General features: G+C 41.1%; 1 protein-coding gene across 3 annotated transcripts in view; it reads left to right on the top strand.

Annotated features, from left to right (window-relative positions):
- The first annotated feature begins 1,737 nt into the window (after positions 1-1,737).
- PTPRR (protein tyrosine phosphatase receptor type R) overlaps positions 1,738-10,611 on the top strand; it is a 231,716-nt gene continuing 222,842 nt past the window's right edge. Inside the window, exon 1 of one of the 3 annotated variants that reach the window (XM_032803819.1) lies at positions 1,738-1,881. In XM_032803819.1, the coding sequence (XP_032659710.1) occupies positions 1,746-1,881 (136 nt within the window). In that variant the 5' untranslated portion in view covers positions 1,738-1,745. The remainder of the gene's footprint in view (positions 1,882-10,611) is intronic. The other 2 variants (XM_075059923.1, XM_032803820.2) reach the window with 2 other exon arrangements.

Here is a 10,611-nt window from a genome sequence, read left to right as displayed (position 1 = left end):
TTTGAAAATTATTATGGAGATTTTCTTTCTTTGCCTGACCCATACAATCTGCAACAACTGCAATCCTTATGAACAATGAAACGGGCAGTACTATGGCCAATACTACTGGGAGATACAGAGAAACGCTTCTTGACCGTTGCCAAGTGGCTGTGAAACTGCCTTCCATTCAAGCTAATAATGACCACAATCCTAGTTGTCCATAGAATTTTTTTAGAAATATAAAATATATAAAAATGGGGAACAAAATGAGTAAACAAAATGCATCTCTGGCCTTCTTTATTAGTTAAAGTGAAGCAAAAAGGGAGGCACAAAATCATTTAGTCTTTCTTTGCCAATCACCTTTGACATTTCAGACTTTTTCTACCATATAAGATGATATAAACAAAATGAGCAAACTGCCTGATACCTGTGTGAACAGCTGTATCGGGGTTGCCAAGGAAGCTAAATTAGGATTGGTACATCCACAAAAACAATGGCATCTACAGGAATTCTTCAGTTCTTCTCACTGTTATGTGAGGAAAATCTTTACAAAAAATGTTGATGCTCAGTTTAAACCAACCAAGGAAAAGTAACACTGGGAATCCTCTTTCACCCATCCCACTTTTTCAAAGTTGTCCACTGTAGAGACCCTGCAATGTATGGCTTTAATTACAGCATGGATCACAGAAGCATACTTTCTCCTATATCAAACGATGGTCAGTGGACAGACTATTTGCAGGGGTGAAGCATCTGCCATTTCTTGTCTGGTTTAGCCTGGTTTAGGAGTCTCAGTCTCTAAATGCCTTTTTTTAAAAAAAATCATTTAAACTGAAATTTTAAATGGGACCTTGCTGTGGGGCTGTTTTATCTTGGGTATCCTATCATCCTATGAAAATTACACTTTTTTTTCCTGTAATAAAATTATATGGCTTCTTCTGGGAAGGTTTGACATCAAGATTGGCAGGTTGGGATGGCCACGAGAAGAGATTTATCTTAATAGGCTCTATTGACAATGTGAACGTTTGAACTAATACACAGAGCTGACTGGATCCCAGACAAACGTTGTTTTATTTCCTGTCAGTCGTGACCTCTGTCACACACTTTCAACTGTTTATTTTTGGCGGGGTTTTACATAATTTGCAAGGGGGCATTGGATGTAACTATTCATAAAAATACACATAGTTCGAAGAGCCTGCGGACATGCTAAGTCATATGAAGCAGCGAACATGTCTATCTGAGGTGAGCGCTTTCCTAGTAGTGGATAGATTTGAACATCTCTACAGATTTAGAAGCAAACGCTACAGCTCAGCTGCGGGCGGGGGGATCCTCATTGCTGTCAGATTTTGAACTGAAGAAAAAAATCTCCCCACTTTCTCCTCTCGCTCTTTCCTGAAACTGTGCTAAATGGGCGGGATTTTAAAGGCTCTCCCCTTCTTCCTTCATCTCTTCACTTTTGCACCCTCCCCTTATGGACAATTGCTTCTCTCACTCCCACCTAGGGAGAGGAAACCTCCCCGGAGCCCATCCACTCCCCCCTTCACTCCCTGCTTGTACTCCCCTTCATTCCCCCTCGCCCCTTTTTTGCTCCCCTTCCTCCTCCAGCTCCCCGGGTTTTGCTCCTCTGCTCCCCGCCCCGGTGTTGCTCCTCCCCCTGCGTTCGCGCCCGTCGCGCTGTTTCTAAGCCCCGGCCACTGTTGCGCCTCGGGAGCAGACTCCAGGGGCAGGTGAGGGCAGCCGCGTGCGCATGCTCCGCTCGGCTCCCAGGCATGCTCAAAACCCGATGGGGCGGAGGCTCTCACGCGGCCGCCGGCTCGCGGCTGCCCCAGCTCCTGGCCGGCACCATGCGGCGGACAGCCGCCTGCGTCCCCGTCGTGTGCCTGCTGCTCCATCTCCAGGCAGCAGGTAAGCGGCCAGGCTGGGCGGTGTTACCCGGGAGGGCACGGCAAACGCTGGCTTGCTACCCAGGGGACGGGGCTCTGAGGAGCATCCCCGTCATCTGAGCGAGGGGAGACCTGCGTGTTCCAAACGAGCACCAGCTAAGGGAGCTGATAAAGCCCCTGTTGTTGCCGAACAGTGGCAAAGGTCGGGGCTAAATGCGCCCACCGCATGTATTGGCTCGACCGTATAAGATCCTTGCTGCGGGTAACAGCGATGCTTGCGTTAGTCTAAACAGGGAGTTTCTCCTCCGCGTGCCCTCCTCCCCCCCATGCATTAACATGGATGCAGCTTTGCACACACTAAAACACGTGTGTGTGTGTGTGTGTGGGAGCAATGGTTAATTTAACGCCTGCAATCATTAGCTACGGCTTCTTCCCTCTTTGGGGCTGGGGGGTGGTTTCAAGTGGTAGCTCCACCGATGCCTTTGAGCGGGATGCAAAGGGCCGAACTAATGGCTCTGGTAGCTTGAGAGATTCCGCTGCCTCTTTTGCCATTTCTCTAGTCCATGAAGTGCCCTCCGCCAATCGAGCAGCGCAGGTTTGGGAGCGAGGGAGGGGGCGGGAGTGTTTCAGCACCGTGTATGTCTTTCAGCACCATGGTCAGCAACCACCGGAATAAACACAACTGCGAAGCTGGAGTGTTGTTGAGAGGCCAAATGTCACTTAGGTGGATTCGGTCGCAGTAGTAGTAGGTATCCTCAACGGTGTTGCTAATAGTTAAAAATAAAAGCATAGTTAAATGGCACCGCGTGCAAGCCCTCAGCTGTTGCCACTTCGGGTACTCTAACGCGTACAGATACTACCTATTATTCTCGGTCACTATTGCTCTGGGATTTGGAGCACTAGCCCCATAGGTTTCTAAATATTTTGGAATGATGGACGTTTTTAAAAAAAAAAATTTAGCCTCTTTTAAATTTCACCCTTGAATTCAAACGTGGACACAGGATTTTAGACAGCAAAATTTCAGCTGCGACAGCATTCATTTGTGCAGTAGTCCTGTAGCTGCCTTAGTAAATCCTCTCCCTGCTTAGCTAGCAAAATGTGGGCATCATTCATAAATGTGGTTAACGAAAAACTATATTACACAGAGCTTTTCAGTTCAAGCATCAGTTTCACTTTGATAATCATTTGCTATATTTGTTCAGTAAAAGAAAGATATGGTTTAATCGGCATAAAAAATGTCCTTTCTCCTGAGTCCTTTCCCCCACTTCCAATTATGTTAACCTAAATTCTCACTTTTTTAGAAAGAAAGTAAATTGGTGCTGAAGGTATAATTAAATGTAGTTTGTAATTAATATAACTGAAGTGTTTCTGTGTTTGCAAAATACTGCTGTATCTCTACTTCATAGAAAATGGCTGTTGCACCCTGCTTATAATTTAACGTAAGTCCATTATGACCTCCCTTTGTATATATAGTGAAAGATATAACAAAATACAATGGCTCAAAGTTGAAGCTAGACAAATTCTGTCTGCAAATAAGGCATACATTTTTAACAGTGAGAGTAATTAACCATTGGGACAATTTACCATTGGGACAACCAAGGGTTGTAGTGGCATTGACAATTTTTAAGTCAATTGGATGTTTTTTCTAAAAGATGTGTTCTAGGAATTATTTTGGGGAAGTTCTATGGCCTGTGTCAGACAGAAGGTCAGACTAGATGATCACAATGGTCCCTTCTGGCCTGGCAATCTATGAATGACTCTATGAATATGTGAGTATGTATATAGTCTTTTGCTGCCACAAACCATCTTTTTGGAGAGAATTTCAGCATTCTATTAACTTGAACTGTTTTATTATGGGATGAAAGGTTTTAGAAGCATATCGGGTTAAGTAATACTACTAGAAATGTAACATGGTAATAAATAATTCATGGTTATCAGGTTATGATAATAGTTGTATACATTATTTAATACACTAGATAAATGGGCATGGCATCATCTTGTTTAATCTAGTCACAAGAAATTGTTACCTTCAGTTATTGCTACTTTACCCTTACGGTAAATCAGACTATCTTTGACAAGATTTCAACCATGTCTTATTCCTTTGTATTTATGATTGCTTAGGAGAGTAATGTATTGCTATTTTACACAATGTATGTGACAGAGATTACAGACTAAAGGATAAGGTACATTTTGAAATCCATTTTATGAAAATTCTTAAGCTTCTTTTAGGTTGTCCTTTTACAAAAACATATATTAAAATGATCATCTGTATAAAATTAGGGTACAACCTTTATATGGCATAACATGCCTTCTAAATCTTCATTTAGCCACTATTAATTCTAAATTGCACAGACTGCCTTGTTTAGTCTTTTCATCATACTAATGGAAACTGGTTTAACAAACATGTACAATTGCCTTGGTAAGTTTAACTTGTTTTATTAAGTTGATCGGAAATTTTGTATATGAAAGTTAGCCTTTAATGTGAAAATCTCCAATAATCACAAAAATGGAGAAAATAACACCGACCCCATATTTTACTATCTTGTTTCTCATGCAATTCTGGTGAATAATCACTTTAGAAAAATTAGCATTAAAATCTTAAAAAAGACATATTCAGTCTTATAATGTGCACAGCTCGCGTCAAAGATGAGAGTTGTGCCTGCTCCAGCCAGGGCTGCATGGAGTTTTTGTTAGTATTCGTGTGTCATTCAAGACACTACACTCCTGAGCTTCCAGACTTTTACTATCATAGTAAACTTAACCTTAAGCAATTAAGAGCTCTCTCACTTTCACTTGAAGCAAAAGATGAATTAGTCATTTGGCTCATTTTGGAGCTTTCTATGGAGCACAGTCTACAATTGTGAATTATGAATGGTGATTTTGTGATAAGGGTTCATCTGATAATATAAAATGTATTTCACTTACCATTACTGATTGGTCATAAGTTATATGCTGTTCTCATTTTGTTTTGCTCTGTAGTGGAAACTACTTGGTTTTTCATATATGGCTTTGTTCCAAAGTTCAAAATACATAAAACTGACTTCTATGTAGGAGAATGCTAAGATATCCATTGGCAGATACACTAACAATATCTTCCTTAATATCAGTTGATGTTAATAGGTTTTAGAAAAAAATACCATTTTGTATTTGAGATATTACTACAACAAGGTGGTATTGATTCTGTATTGTATTTAATGCAATTCTTTGTAACTGAAAGGTATTACACTGCATATTGGAGAAATGGGTTTGCCATGGAAAGGCTGTTCCATTACCATTGTGCTCCAATATCAGGATATGTTTTTGCAAAGAAGCTGAAATTTTTTTCACCATAAAAGAATCTCAAATTTCTACATTTTTTTTTATAAAGATCAATTGAATTCAGTTTAGATGCTGTTGTCCATATACCATTACAGCTGTGCAGAAAGCAAATTAAATCTAGTTATGCTTTCAGATACACCTCTGCAATTTCTACTGAAGTCAATGTAGAACTAGGCCCTTTATTACCCCAGTGCTGCATTGGGCAATGTGCAAGAGCAGAAATCTGCTTGCACAGAGCCATCAGAGCTGGAGTAAGGCCTACATTTGTACTAACTGATTACAAATCACTATGAACCTTTAGCTGCTATTATGCCTTGAAGAAAACTGCAAGATAAAGTAATGGCATATGTTATTTGCTAGTAGGTATGATACAGTGCACGTTTTTGCAACAAAAAGTAAGTATCTCTCAAGACTACCAGAAACCATTGTTATTTTGGTGAAAGAATGGTAGGTGGCAGTGAGAACACATAGTGATGCACCAAAATAAGCTTATAATTAGAACTAGTGAACAGTGGTTCTGGACCAATTTTTATAGTGGTGGTGCTGAATGGCATTGAATCAAACTGTAAACCCTAAATATGATGGAAACCACTTCAAGCCAGGGGGTGAGATAGCACCCCCAACAGCCCTAGTTCCAGCATCTATCCTAGTGAACCATTGCTGTTACCTAGGTTACTGAACTAATTAACTATTTAGTGCCATTGTCTTTTCATGAATTCCATGAACAGGCTTAAAATATAAAAACAAAGAATAAAATATACAGTCACTGTAAATGGACCAAGCAAAACCATCTAGACTGGAATAAAACCTACCCAAATAATAACCTCCATATTAACCATCCATGTCTTTTATCAAAATCTTGAGCGAGAAAGTGATTTTTGCAGAAAGTCCTAAAGGTTAACAAATTCTGGTGCTGGAGGCCCAAGAAGTCAAACAATTGTACTCAAGAGTTGGTAGGATTGTCATCATTAAGACCTGGTTTCTTGAGCAAAGGCCTTACAGCATCTTTCTTCAGGGCCACTGTTATTATTCCCTCCCGTGATGGAACACATTGATAATCTCAAACATGGGACCAATACTATTCAACAACCAGGAAAGACAAAGGTCCTACTCTCAGTCTTTTGCCAAAAGAGATCCCAGTGCCTCCAAAAGCTCATCTGAAACTCTAGTAGAGAAGACTGGCACGTATCCTCTTGAGATACTGCTCAATCCTGATTCACACAGTTGTTACTGCAAAGTAACATGAAAATCTCTCACAGTAGAATTTTGCAGGTGTGGAGAAACTTAAAGGAAGTGTGCTAGATTGTGTGCAAAGCATATGAAAATAGCCTTGGAGTGAGCATCTACTCCTCCCTGCTAGTTTGTAATGGAAAGTGTCTTTCAAAATGGAAGTTTGAGTGCAGCATATCCAGTCAAAAATATTGAGGCATATTCTCCTTTGGAATGCCTTTATAATGCTACGTGTCATATTGAGAACACATAATGTTTAATGTTAAATTTGGAAAACCAGTTCCTGCCAACTGTAACCAATTGTCCATACTTCAGTACTAACCATGTCTCCTGCAAAGGAATGTGTGTATCATGTTGACCTGGTGGGACTGCAAATACACCAGAGACAACATGGGGCACCTTCCATTGATGCAAATCACTGTAGTTCCAGTGGGAGTTCTAGCCAATAGATTTTTTTTGAGATTCACATTAGAACTCTCAAATTAAAATCTCTGATAAATTAGAATGTTCTTTTCAAGATGAAATGAGTAAATGTTATAACTCACTCTCAAGACTGGGAACATGATTTGAGGAAGGAAATTGGAATGTAAAAATGGTAATTATAGGCTTACTCTAGATATAAGATCAGAGCCAGCCAGTTTAAGAATTCACTGAAAACCAGATTGTGAGAAGATTTGTGTGGGTGTGCTGGGACAGAAGGACATGCAAGAAGCCCTCCCCCATCCCCCCACATCATGCTTTCTCTTGCTAGGCTTTAAAAGCCCTTTCTACAGTAACTGTCCCATGCTTAGGGGAAAATAGAGACTCTGCACTCAGGGAGCACGATATTAAAACCAGGGATGGGGAAAAGGTGGTGACATGGAGTAGGTCTGGTGCATAGAAGTGGGGAGCAATCTGTGCCAGCCTAATGGTTGGGGAAAGGGGCTTAGCCCTGTTGTGCACAGAGAAGCCCCCAGAAATATTGTGCCTCAGACATGCCCAGTCTCCCATTGTTGCTTCTGGGCAGGGTTGCCCACATTGACTTCCTGTCAGGGTTGTGGCATAAATGCCACAACCTAGCACTGAGTATACTTGTCACTCACAAAACTGATGGTTGCTGGAAGTATTGTGGCGTCAAAGACAATCATGCTTAAATGCTGCGGCAATGGCCCAAAGTCCATCTTTGAACGGAAGTTTATACTGTGGACCAATGTAGCTGTCCTGTCAGGTTTCCAGTACATCTCTGAATCAAATAGTTGGTGAGGCCAGCCAGTTGTGTATCCTAAGAACTCATGAAAAGCACTCATTTCTCAGAGCCACATTAGCTGCACCAGTACTCCATAGGCTCAGATTCTGCTTTCCATTACAGCAAATACTGATTTCACTGGAGTTACTATGGATTTATTTCTTTGTAATACAGAACAGAATTTGACTCAGTCTTCACTTGGAAAACTACAATAATGCCAAATAACAAATTGATGTGGCACCTTCTGAAAACAGGCAAATATGAGACAATATCAATATGTCAATACTATGTGTCTGAATATGTCAGAATACTAAGTGCCTTAGGGACCAGTGCTTCATCTCTTAACTCACAGGAGTAGACCTGCTGAAATCAATGGGTCATAGTAACAAGTTCCATTTTCAATATATCAGGCAACACACCCATAATGTAGAAGATGATGAGATGCAAAGCCTCACTTTCAAAATATTACTGGTGCACTTAATCATATGTTGGGTGCATTCTGACTACTTTGTGTTCTGCTTTGTTGTGCATTTGTTTGATGTTTAATTACAACCCCTATATCTTGGAAAATGTTATGTATAGTGAAATATTTTTCAGATGAAGTTGTTTTTTGCCAATGCTGGAGTTTCTTACACACTGCCTCATCCACAGACTAGTAAAGCAGCATCCAGATCTTTTTTCCCTTAAATTCAGTCTAATTAACTTAAGAAAATATCTTTTGCAAAGCATGTTCTATTCATTTGATTAACCACAAATCTGTACATTTGTGTCATTGTTTTAAAAATCTATCTGGGTTTATTGGTAATAATTCTTGACTTTAGCTGCTAGAGATAAACAGTGTGTATACAGCTAGAGCTACGTAACCTGCATTAATGAGATTTAGTCTGACTTGACTGGCATGCTGTTTTGCTGCCATTTAGGGCATACTGTTAAGTAGACGTTACAAATGCGAGGCATTTTGTCTCCAGACAGCTTTTGTTTTCATCTGGTCTTTCGTGATTATATAAAGCATTTTTTCTATCAGAAATGTTGAGTACTCTTGATATGTTAAAATGTTTTTGTGTAGAACAAATGAAACGTGGAGAGATAAATCTGGTATTTGTATTTAGAACTCACGTTCCTTGTAGTTATTGTTTTTCTTAAGCTTTAAAATATCAATGATTTTCTTGGTTTTCTGAGAGGAAAGAGTAATCCAGAGCCAAAATGCTTCTTGAGTAATTGATTAATATATGGAGCTATGCCTTGTGAGGCATAGCCGCACATGGAGAAAGAAGGCCAGGATAAGAGACAAATGGAAGTCATGTTGTGATTGGCGCAATCTATAGGAGGGCTGAAGGACTGATCAATCAAGGTGACCAAGGTGATATGTGGCTACTACCTAGGTCTGAAAATGCAAATTGTTTTGACTGTTGAAGTACCAGTGGTAGTACAAGTTTCCTCAATATGCCTCAACCTTGACCCAAAAGGACCCCCTGTCTGGGTGAGAGTGTAGTGCAATCTCCTTCACCTATTAAGCTCTTGGCCTTTTTCTAGCAATTACCAGCAAAGCTGTCAATGACAAATGTAGCATTAGATATTTGTAATTTGGACTCCTGGGAACTGGACCAAGACTAATAAAGTCATATCACAATATAAATATTTTAAAAGAGACTTGAAGGTAGTATTCCCCCCACTATAGGCCAGACTTTCCACCTTATGGAGGTACACATGGGTGCAAGGTATAAGGACTGTTCAGAATTGCATTCGCCATTCTCAGTGGAATGCAGGAATTGTTTTGTCCAAAGGGAGCAGGGAGGAAGCAGGCTATGGCCTCGGCCCAGTTATGCTTATCGGAACAGAACAATGATCATATGGGAGCAGACCAAAGTCCATCTAGTTCTGTAACCCCGTGGTTCCCAGACTTTTTACTAAAGTGAACCATCAACTGCATTTAGTCTGTTGGGTTTTTTTTGCAACCGACTCTTACATCTATGCACCCTCACCACAACCCTAATCTGAGCCTTGTGTGGAGGGGAGGCTCCCTGGAGTATAGGGTGTTTGGAGAGCAAGCCCACCCCACAATCGCCATGCAGGGGCAGCTCCTGTCCTTCAGGATTGGGCCTGGCTCTTAGCTCTGGACATTGCCACTTGGCATATCTGATTGCAGTCCCAGTCAAGTTTGGCCAGGCCACCCCTCCACCATGATGAAGGGTCAGGACAAATTTGAGTGAGTGGCATTGCGACCCATGCATCAAATCACAACATCCTGAATGGGAAGCGAGGACCAGCCCTGCAGGAAAGGAGCCACCTGTGTGGGATTACTGCAGGGTGGGCTCGCTCTCCGAAACCTCAACTGTGCACTAGATTAGAAGAAGTGTATTTTGTCTAACGCCTTGCAACTCATCTAAAATCTTCCTGCAATGCACTCCTGGGTTGAGATACATCATTTGGGAAATACTGCAGTAACCTGGTACTGACAGTAACAAGTACCCACTGCTTCAGAGAAAGGTGCAAGAAGCCTTGCAGTAGGCAGTTAAAGAATAATCTGCCCTTGGAGGGTGAAGGTAGGACTAGTGCAGTGGGAAGAATAGGCCTATATGCACTAAAAGGTTGTAATAGCAGGCATGCTCTCTGGGTGTGCTGGAGGAGTTCAGCTTGGCATTCTACCTCCTGGAGGCTTTGCAATGCTCTTCAAGGGGCAGTGCAGCTCCATGCTCCCCTTTACTTTGGGCTGCACCTAAGTAGCATGATCAAATCTGTCATACTTTCTTCCCTTAAGTATTGCTAAAAGCAGAGAGAGATCACTAAGAGATCATTTTTAATTTCTCTGGATTTTGTAATTATTAATAATAATATTTATAATGCCATAGCACCCAGGAGCGTTAGTTATGGACATGAACCCCATTGTGCTAGGTGCCGTACAAACATTGAACAAAAAAGATTATTTGTGCCCCAAAGAGCACATGATCTAAGTAACAAGGCAATTTTCATATTTCCCAA

This window comes from Chelonoidis abingdonii, chromosome 1 (genome assembly GCF_003597395.2).
Source record: "Chelonoidis abingdonii isolate Lonesome George chromosome 1, CheloAbing_2.0, whole genome shotgun sequence".
Taxonomy (NCBI): Eukaryota; Metazoa; Chordata; order Testudines; family Testudinidae; genus Chelonoidis; species Chelonoidis abingdonii.
Note: the sequence above shows the minus strand (reverse complement) of the source record. Positions and strands in the feature narration are given on the sequence as shown.